Raw genomic sequence first — 17,826 nt, 5'->3', positions numbered from 1 at the left:
AAAATTTCTTTAGGGTTCAATGGAGCATAGATTGGAGTAAAGGGAGACTAGAAGCCAGGCAGACCCACCAATTGCAGCAATTCAGGTGAGAAGTGAGGAGGGCCTGAACAAGACAAAGGGGCATATTCAAGAGTTGTTGTATCAGTAAACTTTAGAGGCCTTAGCTACAGATTGGGTATTGGGGAGAAGACAGCGAAAAATTTCCTTGAGTTTGACTTTAATAAAAGTCAAAAAGAATTAGGTGAACATGTTTATTGTTCATTTAGACTGCAGTCAATGATGCATGAAAGGGAGCTCATGGGTAAGATTTTCAGTATTTGTCCATCAAAGGAGTACCCTTAGTATGCTCCAACCAAGGAGGAAGGATTGTTATCAGTAATTTAATGAATTCAGGAAAGACCCCTCCTTTACTTCAGACCTAGGAACTTTATCAGTCATGCTGAAAGACCTTGACAAAGTATGGAGGTAGGCCTTATCAAGGGAGACAGAAAAGTTAGGCTTAGTTTCTTAAGTTGACATTTATATATTTAAATTTGCATTGTTAAAGACAAGATTAGGCCTCTTATAATTGAGGAGGCTTTCTTTTTTCTTTTTTTTCTTTTTAAAGATTTTATTTGAGTTTTACAATTTTTCTCCCAATCTTCCTTCCCTCCCCCCACCTCCCCACAGAAAGCAATCTGTCAGTCTTTATTTTGTTTCCATGTTGTACATTGATCCAAATTGAGTGTGATGAGAGAGAAATCACAACCCCAAGGAAGAAACAAAAAGTATGAGATAACAAGATCAGACAATAAGATATCTGCTTTTTTTTTCTAAATTAAAGGGAATAGTCCTTGAACTTTGTTTAAACTACACAGTTCTTTCTCTGGATACAGATGGTATTCTCCATTGCAGAGCCCCAAATTGTCCCTGATTGTTGCACTGATGGAATGAGCAAGTCCATCAAGGTTGATCATCCCCTCCATGTTGCTGTTAGGGTGTACAGTGTTTTTCTGGCTCTGCTCATTTCACTCAGCATTAGTTCCTGCAAATCCCTCCAGGCTTCCCTGAATTCTGAGGAGGCTTTTTTTTTTAGGTTTTTGCAAGGCAAATGGGGTTAAGTGGCTTGCCCAAGGCCACACAGCTAAGTAATTATTAAGTGTCTGAGACCAGATTTGAACCCAGGTACTCCTGACTCCAGGGCTGGTGCTCTATCCACTGCACCACCTAGCTGGCCCTGATGTTTGTCATCTAGAAGAAGACCATGACATGAGTGATGTCATGACAGACTAGGGAATTGGATTTGTGTGAGTGGGTGCTGTGTTAAATCACCAACCTCACCTTCTCCTCTGGAGCTACCTAGGTCCAGTGAGTAGATATGAATCAGGTCAACTGGTGATAGTCCTGGATATGAGGCAATTGGGGTTAAGTGATTTGTCCAAGGTCATACAGCTACTGAGAGTTTGAGATTGAGTTTGAACTCAGATCCTCCTGACTTCAGGACCAATGTCTACTCACTGTGCCATCTAGCTATACCAGGAAGTACTTTGGTTGGACCTCAACTTCAACCACTCCTCTCTTTTCCCTAATCTAATCAGTAGAAGGATTTATGAAATAGGGGAATTTTTAGTCACTTATTACAGAAATATAAGTTAAAACATTCATTTTTGACAAACCCCTAAGAAATAGGTGCTGTTACCTATGCTCCATGTCACCATGATACAGTTACAAAAACTAAAACAAACAGAGGTTGTGGTATAAGGATCTGAGGGTAGATGTGAACTCAGGTCTTTGTGACTAAGCAGGTCCAACACTATTCATTTCTGACACCTAGCTGCCTCAGAGACTCAATCATGATCCATGTCTTGTGGACACCAAAGTAAGCCATGGTTCATCTTCTCCATAACCAACAGTTAGAATTTTCAATAATTCTGAACATATCAAAGCTCATTAGGTAATAAAAAAACATATCAATTATAATAGGCAGAATTTGTATAGCTTACATTGGGTCAGGCATTGGTGCTAAGCCCTTTATAACATTACCTCATTTGATCCTCACAGCCATTCCAAGTGAGGTAGGTGCTGTTATTCTCTTTTACAGTTGATGATACTGAGGCAGAAAGAGGTTAAATTGATTCACCTAAGTACACACAACCAGTATGTGTGAATTTGAACTCAGATCTTCCTGATTCCACACTATTTTCTGAGCCACCTAGCTGCCTACTGACAAAGCACATGAGTTTTGGCCCCAATAAAGAATTAAACTCTATTTGTTAATTTCCAGAGTTTGCTCAAATAAGGAACAAATGGAATTAGGTCAACTTTTTTAGTCCCTAGAGTTTGGTCTTAAGAAAGAATAAACAGAAATTGGGTCAACATACGTGGTTTTTTTTTCCTCCAAGCTCTTTGGCCAAAGGCATATGCATAAGGAGGGGGAGGATTCATCTAGAAACCAGGCCCCCAGAATGAGATCTGGGGACATATATTTATAGGAAGTAGACACAAAGGACCTTAAGATTATTGGTGGAAGTAAATGAAATGTCACAATATACATTACCGTTTCCTTCCTTGATTCAAGATGTTTGCTTCATATCACGACTGTCAAGGGTCCCTGTGGGCAGGATAAAGAAAGCCTTATGGACTCAGGAAATCAGGACCTTATTTGGATGTAAACTTTCATAGAAAGGAGATTCTCTCTCTCCTTCCCATGATGCTTGTGCTATCCTGTGAAGGTTGATACAATGTGGGTTTTATAGTTGTTACAGACAGATAATTAGGCAAATCTCTTGTTTTCCAAGGAGGAAACTGTCATTTTTATACTCAGTTCTATGATTGTCATTAGAAGGAGTGCAGACTTCGATACTACTCATCTAGCATTTATTAAATGGTTATTATGTGCTAAACATTGTGGATACCAAGAAAGGCCAAACGATTCTCACCCTCAGGGTGCTCACTTGCTCAAGGGTAGGTAGCCACAAAAAGCTGAAAACATCCATTTCTCAGGATCTCAGTTTCATCACTTATGCTCAAAGAAAAAAAATAACAGGGGAGGCTAGGTGGCGCAGTGGATAAAGCACCGGCCTTGGAGTCAGGAGTACCTGGGTTCAAATCCGGTCTCAGACACTTAATCATTACCTAGCTGTGTGGCCTTGGGCAAGCCACTTAACCCCATTTGCCTTGCAAAAAAAAAAAAAAAAAAACAGAAGAGACAGACTTGGGATTTGGTCATTTGTCTCAAGCTCATCTGGGCAAACAAATGTATAAACTGAAATGTGTGGAGCCATTGTAACTGCTGCTGGAAATGGGGTGTTGGGGGTGGAAGGAGATTTTCCTCTAGCCTATTCATTGAGAGTCCAAAAGAGCTGGCCGAGCACCAAGTAAATGACTAAGGGGAGCGAGCCCAAGCATCCCTATAGAATAACTAATCATGGTCAACACAGACTCAAGCCTGTTACATTCTCTAGAGGGGATACAATAGGCACATACATAAATAGAAAATATAAACAAAGTAAGTACATAATTTTAAGGGAAGAACACCAACAATTTCTGGGATCAGCAAAAATCTCCTGTAGGAGGCTGCACTTGAGATCAGTCAAAAGGAACTAGGGATTCCAAGAGGCAGGGGTGAGGAGGGAGAGCATTCCGGGGAGCGGGGGGTGGGCATGATGGGGCAGTCTGGGCAAAAACACAGAGGCCAGATATGGAATGTTATGTCATATAGACGAGGAACCAGTTTGCCTAGAATGCACAGTGAGGAGGAGTAACATGAAACTAGTCTGGAAGGATAGATTGTAGCCAGATTGTGAAAAGCTTCAAATATCCCAGGAGTTTTGTATTTGCTCCTAGAGGCCATGGAGAGCTGTTTCCTGAGTGGAGAGACCACAAGATCAGACTTGTGCTTTGGGAGTCATCTTCTTAGAGAAGATAATTGAAGCTGAGAACCAATGAGATAACCAAGGGAGAGGCTGGAGCGAGAAGGAGGAGCCAAGAGCCCAGGAGAGCCTGGAGGGGATCCCTAGATTAGAGGGTAGGGGAGGAGGCCAGGCAAAGAGAAAGTCACCCAAATTCACAACCTCAGAATCTTCCTGAACTCTCCTTTCTCCTTACTCTCCTCCCCCCCACTGCCCATCTCTTATCATTAACCCAGCCGAAACCTAATCTCCTTCTCCCTATTCAAATAGCCACTACCCTAGTTCGTCGTCCCTTCCTTATCACTTCTTAGCAGGACTACTTCAATGCGCTCCTCCATCCTCTTAACTATCTGTCCTCCTCTCTCCCACCGGTCCTTCACTCAGAACCAAAATAAACCTTGAGTCTGACCATGTCACACCCTTCAAGTTCCCTATTGCTGATAACATAAAAACTCCTCAGTTTGGCATTTAAGGAATTCCACATCTGGCTCTAGCTTAATCTTGTATTTTTTTTTTCCTGTTACTCTCCTTTCTACCTTCTAGCCAACAAACAAATAATAACTATGGCAAGCATTTATATAACATTGGAAAGTTTGCAAAGCACTGTACAAATATCTCATTGTATCCTCACAACCATCTTGGGAGCTATGTACTATGATTCCTCCCAATTTACAGATGGGAAGGGGGAAGAGAGTATGTGACTTGCCTCCTAAGTATTGAGATCAGATTCAAATATAGGTCTTCCTGACTCCAAGTCTAGCATACTATCTGATGTGCCATCTATGTACTGCTAATGATCCCTGAATGCAACATGACCTCTCCTTTTCCAAATATTTAGATAAACTATCCCTCCCCAATACCCGAAATATATTCCATTCTCATTTTTGCCCCTTGAAATTCATCTCATGCTTCCAGATGCAACTCAGGTACAGTTCTTTGAATCCTTCCCTAATTCTCCCAGCTAATCATGTTTTCTCCCTCCTCAAATTTTCCTATATCATTTTGATTGCTCTTTCCTATCCCTCCATCATTTCTAATACTCTATATAAAGTATATTCTCATTTGTATGAATAATGCCCCCTAACTCAATCCTATTCACAAATCCTCAAATTTAATGCAAAGCCTAGACTGATCCCATTATTTAAACTCAGGATGGCATGAGGGGCACTCAGAGTGCTAGAGCAATCAATATTCTAAATGAAAGAAGCTGGGGATCAAAGCACAGGAATTCTAAGGCTAGGGGCTTTGTCCAAACCAGGTGGTTCACAGGAAACACTTTAGAATTGCTGAATCTTCCATGGTATCTGACGTTTGCCCAGGACTTTTCACAAGGATTGCAGTCTTCCTCTTCCACATATAATGTTGGGGAAAGAGTACACCAAACCATTCTCATCCTCTAGAGGCCCCCAGTTTACCTTGGATCCCCATGGATATCACCCACCGCGAGATCCAGATCAGCCATTGTGAAAGGAAAGGCAAGGTACTGGAACAAGTTTGGGACCTGCAGTGGAAAGATCTGGCCTGGAGTAGAAGTCTGGCACTTTCTGAGTTTCAGTCCTCATCAGGAAAACTGTCATTTGAGCTGCTCCTCACCCTGACTTGGAACCACTTGTCCTCCCCTACCTGGAGGACACATCTCTTCTCCCCTCAGCTTAGAATTTCCTTCAAGCCTTAGTTGCACCATAATTTCCTACACTCCTTAGTCATCCCCCTTTCCACTGAAAGAGTAAGAACTTTCTTCCTCCTGAAATTTCTTTGTATTTATTAATCTTTGTCAAAGTTGTATCCCTTTATGGAGCAAAATCAGCAACTATTTGATTTTGGTTGGAAAGGGTTTTTGGCCAAAACAAGACACTTTTGTATCTAGTGCTGGAAGGGGCTCAGGTGATATAAAAACCAAAACCAAATAGTATCTATGTAATATGATTGTTGAAATGAATAACAGAGTTTGTAAAGCTTTATCTAGACAAGTGAGTTACTCCTATTCTATTAACAATAGAGAGAATGAAGGCAAAATTCAGCAAGGAGACAATACAAAAGAGAGGGCTGGGCAAATGAATAAACTTAAAAGCACGTGGTAAACTGCTCACCATCTTTTCAAGCTCTGTGCTAAATTCAGGAGAAAAAGTCAAGGAGCCTACATTTGGATGGGGGGGTGAGGAGGATAGCCAGTGGTTCAGTGGCTAGAATGCAGACCCTAGAGGCAAGGACCTGAGTTCGAATACAGCCTCAGACACTTATTAGACTTGTGGACAAGTCGCTTGGCTCTGTTTGCCTCAGTTTCCTTATCTGTCAAATGAGCAGGAGGAAAGGCCAAACCAGTCCAGACTCCGTCAGGAAGAGTGGGCCTGGACTGGAATGACCCAAGCATGGCAGACAGGGGAGTGCTAGAGAGCAGCCAGTCAGCGGATGGGCCCCTCTTGGGAGATGCCATGTGGCTGGGGATTTGATGCCAGTTTTAAGAACAAAAAAGGTGAAAGGAAGAGTCATGATAGCATTTATATATTGATTTACAATGTGCGGGTGTCCTGCAATCCGCGGGGGCATTTGGGCCTCACAAGGATCCGAGGAGGTAGTCAGTCCCATTTTACAGTTTGGGGAAACTGAGGCAGGGTCGTGTGACTAAATGGCGGGAGGTCAACCTTGAACTCAGGCCCGGTACTCGATCCTTATCCCGCGTGTTTTTGGTTTTACAAGCTCAGGCCTCAGTCTCCCTGTTTTGCATGGGGGGCGGGGCGGGGCCCAGCGGAACCAGGACGAGGTGGCGCTCCCGTCCCCACGCCACGCCAGACCGCGCGTGCGCCGTAGACTCCAGAAAAAACCCACCACGCCGCTTCCCCGTCGCAGAGCGCATGCGTCCCAGCCCGAGTCTCGCTCTTACAAGCCCCGCCCCTCCCGCTCCGCCCGGCTCCACGGCCCAGCCCTCTCCCCCATTCCGGGCCCCGCGCGGCCGCGCCTGCTCTCGCGAGAGCCGAGCCTTGGCACAAGATGGCGGCGACGTGAGCGTGTCCCCGCAGCGGGGGGAGCTGCAGCGGGAGCCGCCGAACAAAGGCAGCGCGCGGACACGGGGAGGGATGGTGAGCGCGCGCCGGGGCCGGGGCCGGGGCCGGGGCCGAGACAGAAGGAGGGGATGGAGGAGAGCCTTCGCGGGGGGAAGGGGGAGGGGGCGGGGCGCGACACTGACAGGCTGACTGACAGCTGGGGCCACCAGGCCGGGGACACGCCTCCGCCTCCGTCCGTAGCTCCGCCCCCTCTCCAGGCCCTGCCCATCACGTTCCAAGCCCCGCCTCCGCAGAGGCGCGACTCCCGCGCTCGGCCCCGCCTCCGGGGGCCCAAGCTCCGCCTCCGTCCCGGGCCCCGAGGCCTCTGTTCTGTGACGCCCCGCCTCGGCCCCGCCCCCGCGCCGCCGGCCCCGCCCCCGCGCCGCCCCGGCTCGGCTCCCGCCTCGTGGCGCCGGCCCCTCCCCCTGGCGTTCCAGTCTGGGCCGCCTCCTCCCGGTTCTGGCCGGCCGGGCCCCGCCCGCTCCCCCTCCCAGGCCTCCGCCCCGCCGACTCCGGGGCCCGCCTGGCCCTCGGGGGCCGGATCCAGCGTTCGGGCCGCGGGCCCTGCCTCAGACAATGGCCGTGTGGCTCCTGCGCTGGCCTGGGCCCCCCAGAACTCCCCAGCAGCTCCCTGCCCCCACCGCGCCCACCCCGTATTCCCTAACGGAGCGCACCATTGGCCAGGCCACGCGGCCGGGGCAGCCGCCGCCCGGGCCGGGCCCGCCCTCCGGGCCGGGCCCCGCTCGCTTCGGAAGGAGTAAGGATTCCTGAGGCCTGTGCCGGGTGACCCCCCTGGACCCGCCGGGCCCGGGTTGGCTTAGCAGACCGCAGATGAGCCGCCCCGTGCCGTTTCCCCGTCCCGGTGTGACCCGGCCGCGGCTGGACCCGGGACTGAAGCGCTGAAAGTTTGGGGAAAGTGCCACATTGCAAACCAGAGGACCTTGGTTTTTCACTCAGTTTGGCCACCAAGCCTTGACCTCCCTCTCTGCGTCCTCTTCCGAACCGGGAAGGAATTGGGTTCTCTGGCCCAATCCCTCCTCTTATCTATTTGTTTTTGTATTTTGCAAGATTTGCCCAAGGCCACACAGCTAGGTAACTGTTATGTGTCTGAGGCTGGATTTGAACTCCAGGGCCGGTGCTCCATCCACTGAGCCACCTAGCCGCGCCCCCCCCATTATTATAAAGATGATGAAACCGATGCCCAGAGTTAGGTGACCAAACCAAAGTCATGCAGTAACAAAACCAAGTTGAATTTAGGACTTCCTTTTCTTGCCTTAGGCCATCTTTTCCCCTCCCCACTCCATCTTAGTCCCAAATCTCTCGGATCCTGTTTGTCCAGACACTGCCTCCTACGGCATGCTGTCCACGGGAGCGTGGAATATTCCCAGCTCACACTGAGCCTATTGCCCTCCCAAGCCTATCAGGGTCTTCCATTCTTCTTTGTTCTCCTGGGGCCTCTCATCAGGCATTGGGACACAGCCCCTGCTTTTTGCCCTCTCAGTCCATTATTGGAGGAAGGAGATCAGGACCCATTTTGGCCTAGAGAGGGGTGCCTAGTGACAGCAAGGGTTTCCTGTTGGGGTTTATCCAGGAGAGGGTGAGTCAAAGCTCGCCAGGATTCCAGCCCTACTTCTAACCTGATTTACTGGTAGATTTTGGACAAGTTCTATTCTTGTCACAGTCCCCTTCTAGCAAAGGAGGGCTTAGATGTGATAGTCCTCAGGTTTCTCAATTATGCTAAATTCTATGAGTCTCAATAACTTGTTTTCTTGCTAACAACTTTCTGTCAATAATTCTGGATCCAGAATCCCAGTTGAAGGGAGACTAAGGCAAGGTAAGGGAATAGGAGAGCACTGTGGCATCTCTGAACCTTTCCTCAGCTCTTCCCCTCCTTCTGGGATGATGACCCATGGTCAAGAGAAGATTTGCAGAAGGGACTGAGGTAATTAAGAGAAGGGAAGTTCAAGGGTAAAAGCCCAAGAACTGACCCTTCCCCATCTGGTTCATTGTCATCAGGAGGAGAGTTCTGGTATGGGGCCTGGGGTCCAGGCATGCCCTGCACCATTGCCATACTCCGACATCTATGGCAGCCCCAGTCAGAGCCCAGCAGCCAAACCAGAGAAAGAGCAGTTGTCTCCAGCCTTCTCAGCAGAGGGTAAGTAGGGAAGAATCATGGATTCATGGAAATCATGAAAATCCCCAGGCCCAGAGGCCTCCTGGGAAGGACTTTTGGTGTGATGGGGCACGGGTAGGTAAAGAACATTAATAGTCCCAGTAACCTGTCTCCACTCTGCAGACTGCAAGCACTCCAGCAGAACCAACACAGGAGGGGGTGTAAACAGCAGCCCCAGTGAGGAGCCACGCCTGCCAAAGCGCCGGCCCCCCTCTTCTGGTGAGGATCTATAACCTGTGAGGCATAGGACCAAGTGAGAGGGGCCCTGGGTACCCACGAAGCCTGGTGGGGAGGTGTGAAAGCTAAGTAGTGGTGGTGGGGGGGGCAGAGAAAACACATGCCATAGTCTGGAGAAAGATGATGTATTCTCTGGGCTTCCATCCCCACTGTTCTCCTGATCTTCTCCCTCTGGTTACCACTGCCTTCCTCATCATTAGTTCCATTGCCCTTTTCTCAAACCTTATTCCCTTTGAGAATACTGAGCACTGAGGCACAGCTGTTGACCACATTCTCACCTTCTAGATCCTCTCCCCTGCCTGTCTGACCACTGCTTCTCAGTAACCTTTGCTGACCCCTCTTCTTTGGAGATACTGAGATACTTGGCATAGGTAGAATTATCATAGCCCAAAGTAAGATCTGTAGAACTGTGGATCCACATCTCCTCCAGAACCTCTCTGCATTCGAAGCCTGGGACCCTGGGCTCCTCTCCCAGCCCTTTTCCTTTCCAGCTTTGTGACCTTATGCTGGTCACTCATTTCTCTGGATCTTGTCTTGGACTAGATGACCTTCTAGTTCCAAATCCCAGAATCCCTTTGGATGTTCTTTCTTCTGGCACCTCAGCCTCAACATGTCTGGACCATTCATCAGTCTGATATCTGTTGGCAACATCCCTACCCTCCCTGGCCTGAGACCTCTGAATAACTCTGTGCTCCCACTTAGAGAGTCCCATCCATTCCTTTGTAATATCTCTTGTAAATGATCCTTTCTTTCCATTCATGCTGCTTTTCCTCTAAGACAAAGCCCTTGTTATCTCTTCCCAGAGGGGCCCAAACTTGTCTTTCTGCCTTCAATGACTAGAACTCATGCTATAGAGCTGTCTGGGAGAAATTAATCTTTCCATAGCCCAGCTGTGGTCTTAGAACACTAAGCTCTCAGAGTCAGCAGCCCTAAAGGAAATTTAGTCTAGTTCCCAAAGTCAGTCCAGGATTTTCATCACCAGCATTTCTGACAAGGCTAAGTCCAGCTCTACTAGTCTAATGAGCCCTGGCTTGGATGAGAGTTTGGAAGTTTGGATTCTAGTGTCAGACCTGCCATGTTTGTGACTTCCCTCAGTTTCTTTCTCTGTTGCCCCTCTCTAAGATCATTTTTGATTATGATGTAGAAAATTCTATGTCCAGTGATAAGATGGACCCTTCTCCAGGCAGCCTATCACTGGACAATTCCAATTGTTAAAAAGCCATAAAATCTTCTCCCTTAAAACATCTTCCGGGCAGCTAGGTGGCGCAGTGGATAAAGCACAGGCCCTGGAGTCAGGAGTACCTGGGTTCAAATCCCATCTCACCTAGCCATGTGGCCTTGGGCAAGCCACTTAACCCCATTTGCCTTACAAAACAAAAAAAGTAAAAATAATCTTCCCACTGGTCCTTTCTCTGGAGCAAAGAAGACTTTGTCTTTCTCATGATTGTCCTTCAGATAGTTTGAAGGCAATCGTTGTTTGCTACCTAAATATTTTCTTTTCCAGACCCCCCACAGTCTCTTTAGCTAATCTTTCCATGAAATCCCTTTTCTATTATATTATTATATTTTCTATTATACTTTCCCTTGTGTCTCTGCTCACAGCTTCATCTTGGCGTAGAATCCCCTATGTTCTTTCCCACCTGTCTGACTCCTATTCATCTATCAAGACCCTTCAAGACAGCTTTCCTTGATTGAAAAGAAAATATGATCTCCCCCCTCAGACTTTGCGCTTTTGCTTCTCTGTGCCTGGCATCTGCTGTTGTTGCTGGATTCCTGTATATGGTTCTCTTCCACACTGCTGCACATGAAAAGATGACCCTGGGAGTAGCAGAGGTCCTGGGTTCTGCTGTTAAGCATGGTCTTGTTTGGGTCATTCCACCTCCTAAACAACACCTGGATTGCCCCAGTGTTTGTCAAGGCCCCATGTTGTAGAAGTGAGCCATCTCTTTATGAGATAGTTAGACTCTGAACTCTTGAGAGCCACTCTCAGCCTTCAAGTATGTGACATTTTTTTGGAAACTTGAAAGCTTAACCTCAATGTCAGTTTTATTTATTCTTGGCACTCTCTGTACCCTTGGACTTGGTCCACAGGTGCTCAGTATGTGGGTGAATGGTGTGGTAGGTGGTAGGACTCAGGTTGATGTGTGGCTGAAGAGGGAAAGACATGATCAGGACCCCGGATACTTTGTGTCCTAGGGAGACAGTTCCCTTGCTCCAGCTATGGTTGCCGCCTGGCCTTCCCCAACCCCCGGGAACTTGCTCAGCATCTGCACAGTCACTTACAACCCACACAGTCCATGGAAGGTAAGCTTGGGGAGCCCAGGAGAATGGGGTGGGACTTCCTTCCAAGAATCCTCTCTGCCAGAGGCCCCCTCCTTTGCCCTAACATGGAAGTCCAATCTGCTATCACTCCTGGTCTTGGCTCCCAGTGGGAATGGTTCAGAAGCCTACCTACCTGGAGAGCCACGAACAAGACAGAATGCTGGAGTCAGAGATCTGGATGGGAATCCTGGCTCTGTGAACTTGGGCAAGACACCTGCAGCCCTCATCTTCCTCCTCTGCGGATAGATGGTCTGGATGAACCCACCTCACAAGGCCCTCCCACCTCTCTGGCTCAGATTTTGGAGTAGTGTGTGGTCTCAGGAGTGTCATTGCCTCTGGTCACATTCCTTTGCAGGCAAACTGTTTCACTGCTCAACCCCAAGCTGCACAGAGACCTTCCCCAGCATGCAGGAGCTGATGGCCCACACCAAGCTGCACTACAAGCCCAACAGATACTTCAAGTGAGGTCTCTCCCCTTCCCCATCCTCCTTCACTCCATCCATTGGTTTCCTCTTGGGTTCTCTGTGGTGATCTCACCCCTTTTCATCCACCTCATTGTTCACTCCCAACCGTCTTTTGCCATTCTGTACACCACTAGCTCATCTGGCCCTATCCTTGCTTTCATCAGGCCTGTTCACCCCTCAGTCCAGCCTCTGTCTCCCCCTACCCCAGGTGTGAAAATTGCCTTCTCCGCTTCCGGACTCACCGCTCCCTCTTCAAGCACCTACACGTCTGCTCTGACCAGTCCCACAGTCCGGCCCCACCCCCAGCCCCCCTGCCCCCAGCCTTGGAGAAGGAACTGCCTGATGCTCAGAGACCAGCTGGCCCCAGCCCTGACAAGGCCCCACTGCTCACGCCGCTGACCCTGCCCCCGGATCCTCGTCCCAGGGCCCCATTCCCGCTGCTGGAGGCCTCACTCTACAGCTCTGCACTGCCCTCGTACTCCAACCAGGGCTCAGGCCCTGTACCTGCACCCTTCCTACCCTACCTTGGTCACTCCCACTATGGGCTGGCCTCAAGTTCTGGCCCCCAGCGCCTTCGTCCCTTCCTGCCTACCCAGGCCCAGGGTCTCCCTAGTTCTGGGCCTGGTTCCAGCTCCAACAGTAATGCAGCTATCTGGAAAAAAAATCAGGGTGAGCAGACATAGCCCAGATCCAGCCCTTATGTACATGCAGGGGTTTTTCAGTGTTATTACCATGTATTCTCCCCGAGTAGGCCAGGAGAATTAGGTAGCAAGGGAAGGTGCACCATTACCTCCCTGACCCCTTCCCTCCCTCCACAGGTTCCAGCGGTAGCCCACGGAGACCCCCTGGGAGCTCTGAGGGACCTTCAGGTCAGTGGCATCCCTGGGGATGTGGATGGGGGAGGAATATTAGAACCAGGCCCTTTAAAATAGGAAGGAGACAAAACCCCACATGATCTAAGCCCTCCACTGTACAGAGAAAGTCGCTTAAAACTCAAGAGAAAGAATCCAAATTGCTCAACTTTTCCTCAGGAAGAAAGTGACCCAAAGTTACTTAAAACTTACCCAAATTCATTCTAAGCTTGTGCAAGCCTCCTCTTGTCAGGAGGTCCCGGGAGCATCCACTGAAAGCCTTTCTCCTCCCTGACCAGGTCATTCATCTACCAGCCGAATTGTGTGGGAGCACACCAGGGGTCGCTACACCTGCATGCAGTGCCCCTTCTCCACAGCCTCCAGACCGGCCATGACCCTTCATTTAGAGGATCATCGCAAGACACCCCCCCCAGCCCCACCACCACAGCCACCATCACCCTCAACTCCCCCTCAACTCGAGGCTCAGGGGGGCACAGTCTGGTCACTGGAACCCACAGCTGGATCATCAAGTGGTCCTCCTTCACTCACCACTCAGTCCCCAAGAGCCCAGGGCACCCCAGCCTCAGGGGACGACTGGGATTTCTAAGGCTGGGAAACCCGACTCCCTCGCCTAAGGAGCACAAGGCTACCCCAGGACAGGAGTCGTCCACTCCTGGGCCAGCTCTTCAAGGGCCTGGCTCATTCTCCTTCCAAGATGGCCAGAGAGCTGGAACACTCCCTCTACTCTCCACCCTGGGCCCTGGTGATTGCAGGGAGTGGGGAGGTAGAAAACTATTTTTATAATTAACTTAATGTTGCTTTGGAACTCTGTGGGTCATTGGGTCCAGTTGTCCTGGCTTGGCCCAGAATCAGCTGGGGGTGGGGATAATAAAACAGTTGTATAGGAGTTGCCTGTTTGAGAATATGGGACTTCAAGAATCCTTGGGTGGAGACCAGGGACTTCTGGTGGCCATGTAGCTTTTGATTGACTTGACCAAATTGGGACTCTTCCATAGCCTGAAGAATTCAGATGTTGCCCACCCCATCCCCTCAATTCACTATTTGTCTTAGACGGGATAAAAAATTCCAGTTTTTATTTATTTAAAAAGACCAATAAGAGGGAAGAGGGAGGGGGCTGCAAGGTTTATCCTGAGAAAGTGCCAGAGCCCCTGCCCCTTCGGGGCCCAGGCAGGGTATGGGACACATTTTTCTTGGAAACAAAGATTTAGAAAGAATTCCAACAAATTGTTGCACAAAACACCCCTGAAGACGGAGAGAGAACCTTTGGTCACCAAATCCCCTGGCCAAACAGTGCCTGTGAAGCCCCTTCTGGAAAAGAACAGACCCCAGAGCCAGCAGTGCCCAGGGCTGGGGGAGCAAAGGACAAGGGCAAGCTGGCAGAGTCCATCCACAACTTGCTGCTCATTCACTGACTGCAGGGTGGGGCAGCTGGCTCAGTCCTCCTCATCTTCCTCACTGTCCTCCCCCTCATCATCTGCAGCTCGTTTCCTTTTCTCTCCATGCTGGGGTTCTGAAGGCATGGAGACAAGTTAGTGTCAGAAGAAGGAAGAGTCCAGGAGAACCATACTGAAGTCCGGAGTGCTGTCTACTTGGCTTATCAGGAATTCAGAGGCACTCCTAGCAAGCCGCCCCCCCCCCCCCCGAATTCAGAGTGAGTTCCCCAGGGCTGGGGGTGGAGGAAAACAAAGAAGGAAGGGCCTGGGTCAGCAGGCAGTTGAGCAAGTGCAGGATGGGGCTGACCCCACTCTGGTCTTAAGGAACTTTTATCTCCTCAGGAATCCAGCCCTGGGTATCTGGAGAAGGGGGAAAGCAAGGTAACCCCCATCCCCACTAGGATGGATTCCAAGCACAGTTAAAAGAACTCACCTTCTCCCTCTTCCTCTTCCTCCTCCTCTCCATCATCATCTTCATCTTCCTCATCCTCCTGAAAGATTGGGGGAGAAGACAGGGAAATGTCAGAAGCTAGTCTGAACCCACCTTAGTTACAGAGGAAATCAAAGCTAAAGAGGGTCAAAATGCCCATGGTCATAATATGAAGGAAGAGGTGGAAACGGAATTCAAGCCCAGGTCTTGAGAGTTCTCCCCATCCCCCCCAGAGGAACCTTCTCAATTGCAGTGGAATCCAGTGGGATGAAGCTCTAGAATGGTCTTTGATCCAAAGACCTGGCTTCAATCCCCAGACTTGGTAAATGCTGCTCCACTTCTGCTACAGCATCTTGGATGGAGGGGCACCCAGGCTCTATGTTAATTCCCTTCCCAAAGGGAGGAAGCCTGCAGAGGGCCACTGTGGTCCTCACCTCATCCTCTACCCCATCTTCATCATCATCATCCTCCTCCTCCTCTTCCTCCTCTTCATCTTCTTCTCCATCAACATCTTCATCATCCTCATCCTCATCCTCATCAATTACATCCTCATCAAGCTCCTCCTCTTCCTCCTCCTCCTCCTCTTCATCACCTATCACTGACAACAGAGAGGTCATGAACAAACAACCTGGGATTCCTGAAGCAAGCAGGTGACTGACTGCCTAGCTGAACTCAGCCAATTGCTGTATCTTGATTTCCCCCAACTATGCAGGTCCCTCCTCACTCATTTAACAAAGTAGCCATCAGGGAAAGGGGTCTGGGGTCTCCTGAAAGGGAAGGAGATGGGAAACTCAACCAAAGTCAGAAGGCCCACCTGTGAAATCCTTACCTTCCCCGTTTTCCCCCCAAACACCATCCAGACCCTCCCTATCGGCCTCGGGGTCTGAGTCTGGAGCTTCCTTGTCATCGGCGTCGTAGCCATCGAGGTAGGTGAGCTGAGGCAAGAGGGCAAATACACTTTCCCGGTAGCTCATCAGCATGGTCACATCGCATTTGAAAAGGTCGAGGCTCTTGAGGTTGGGTAGCTTCTTCTACAGAGAGCAAGCAGAATATATAGAACCCCGGGTGACCATCCCACCCCCCCCTTAGCCTCAATGCTATTTGGGAATTTTGATCTATCTCCTGGCCATTGTGGGCAGTCCTAGGAGCCTGGACCACTGCAAGAAAACTATGCAATTGTTGTAAGGCAGGCAGAGAGATCTTCTAAGGGACTTGGGGAAAACGGAATGACATGAGGTTCGGGAGGTCTCCTCGGGCTACGGGCCAGACAAAGGTCAAGGGCAAACTTCTATTTGCCTATCAATAAAAATAGGATTTAGCACCCACAATGAGCAAAAGTCCATGGCAGGCAGCTCTGGGGGAGTCGGGCTTTCACCAGGATCCCTTGCGCTCAACACACAAGCCCACCACAGGTTCGAGTCCGGGCGGCCTCACCAGGGGCTCCAGCGTGTGGATGTCCTTGATCTTGTTCCCACTGAGGTTTAACTGGGTCAGGCTGGGTGTGCGCTCTGCCAGGACCTCCAGGCCTCCGGAGAGGTGGTTATCGCTGAGCTCCAACTGCGGGAGCCCGACACAACAGGGTGGGGGCAGGCAGAGGGCAGCGTGCCCAGGCAGCCCGCCTCCACTGCCCTCTGCCCCCCTCCCCGCCACGCTCAGCCCCCCGCTACCTTTCGGAGCCGGGGCAGCTTGGGGAGGTTGGCCAAGGAGACCAGGTTGATGCTGACCATGCTGAGATACTCGAGGTTTTCAAACTCGGAAGTCAGGCCCCCAATCTTGCCGTCATCTAACAGGCAGTTATCCAGGACCAGGTCCTTCACCTGGGGGGCCGGAGCGGGGCCTCCGTCATGTCCAGAAGCGGCCGCCTCCGGCCCCCGCGGGCCCCCGCGCGCCCCCGGCCCGGCCCGGCCTGGGCCGGACTCGCGCCCCGGAGGACGCCTGCGCGGCCCGGGCCGGCCCGAGCTCGGCCCCGCCGGCCCCCGGGGCCCCCCGGCCCGACCCCGGCTCCCCGCGCGCCGCGGCCTGGCCGCCCCGGGCCCGCGCGGCCGCCCACGTGCGGCGCCCCCCGCCCCGGCCCGGGCCCACGTGCCGCGGCCCGGGCGGCCTCACCTCCCCCGGCTTCCTGTTCCGCAGCTCCAGCGTCAGCCGCCTCTGGATGTCCATGGCCGCGCCGCCCGAGCCCAGCCGCGGAGCCCCGAGAGCCGCGAGAGCCGCCGCCGCCGGGGAGACCGCCAGGAAGGCGCCAAAGGCACACAAAGGGGCGGGGGGAGGAGATCGCGCCCCCGAGGGCCGGAGCGCGCTCCCGGGCGGCCCGGCCCCGGCGCGCCCCCTGCCGGCCCCGGCGCCTCCACGCGCACACACGCGCACACACGCGCACGCACGCACCCAGCGGGCCCCGCCCCCCGCGGCTGCAGCGCGGGGAGCGCCCTCTGCCGGCCGCCGCCCCGCCCCGCCCCTCCCCGCAGGCGCCCTCCCTCGGCGCCCCGCCCCGCGCAGCCCCGCCCCGCGCTTGCCGCCGCGCCTGCGCGGCTCCCCCCCCCCCCCCGGGGACGAGGCCGGGGCGCCCCCTGCCGGCGCCCCCGACTCGGGCGCCCCCTGCTGGATCGGGGGCTCCTCCCGCGCGGGACGCTGTGGCCAGCATGCAGCAGGCGCCTAATAAATGCGCGCTCCTTAGGACCCGCTCCTCACCCGCGAGCCCCGCTGGGCCCAGGGGCTCCAAACCCACCTGCGCCTCGGGGCCCGTCCCGGGCCGAGGGCTCCTTGGAGGAGGGAAGGGGGCGAGCCGGGGGGCAGCGCCTCAGCACCCCAGTGCCCCGGGCCGCCAAACGGCGGAGCAAAGCCTGCAAGGCTCACTTTTTACAACTTCTTTTATGTTTTTTCTTTCTCATGTTTTTTTTCCTCCTTTAGTCCTAATTCTCCTTTCACAACATGACTAATACAGAAACACGCGAAACACGATTGTACACA

General features: G+C 51.5%; 2 protein-coding genes across 3 annotated transcripts; one reads left to right on the top strand and one right to left on the bottom strand.

The window, feature by feature from the left end:
• Window positions 1-6,794: 6,794 nt before the first annotated feature.
• Window positions 6,795-14,226, top strand: ZNF414 (zinc finger protein 414). Its single transcript, XM_074205042.1, is given in 9 exon segments — window positions 6,795-6,967; window positions 8,948-9,086; window positions 9,228-9,323; window positions 11,538-11,645; window positions 12,019-12,124; window positions 12,336-12,796; window positions 12,946-12,996; window positions 13,278-13,420; window positions 13,422-14,226. Coding segments are annotated over 9 exon segments (1,299 nt in total). The 5' UTR covers window positions 6,795-6,964; the 3' UTR covers window positions 13,614-14,226.
• LOC141501238 (acidic leucine-rich nuclear phosphoprotein 32 family member B-like) lies at window positions 14,058-17,112 on the bottom strand. 2 transcript variants are annotated; one of them, XM_074205044.1, is made up of 7 exons: window positions 16,969-17,112; window positions 16,530-16,679; window positions 16,297-16,419; window positions 15,692-15,893; window positions 15,297-15,454; window positions 14,866-14,923; window positions 14,058-14,509 (listed from the first exon to the last, which is right to left on the bottom strand). In XM_074205044.1, exons 1-7 carry the CDS (start codon window positions 17,020-17,022, stop codon window positions 14,433-14,435), a joined length of 822 nt encoding a protein of 273 aa, XP_074061145.1. In that variant the 5' UTR covers window positions 17,023-17,112; the 3' UTR covers window positions 14,058-14,432. The 2 variants fall into 2 exon arrangements, with proteins under 2 accessions (XP_074061145.1, XP_074061144.1); XM_074205043.1 differs by having other exon boundaries at window positions 15,297-15,460; window positions 16,969-17,105.
• Window positions 17,113-17,826: the final 714 nt, after the last annotated feature.

The sequence above is a fragment of the Macrotis lagotis genome, chromosome X, assembly GCF_037893015.1.
Source record: "Macrotis lagotis isolate mMagLag1 chromosome X, bilby.v1.9.chrom.fasta, whole genome shotgun sequence".
Classification (NCBI taxonomy): Eukaryota; Metazoa; Chordata; class Mammalia; order Peramelemorphia; family Peramelidae; genus Macrotis; species Macrotis lagotis.
Note: the sequence above shows the minus strand (reverse complement) of the source record. Positions and strands in the feature narration are given on the sequence as shown.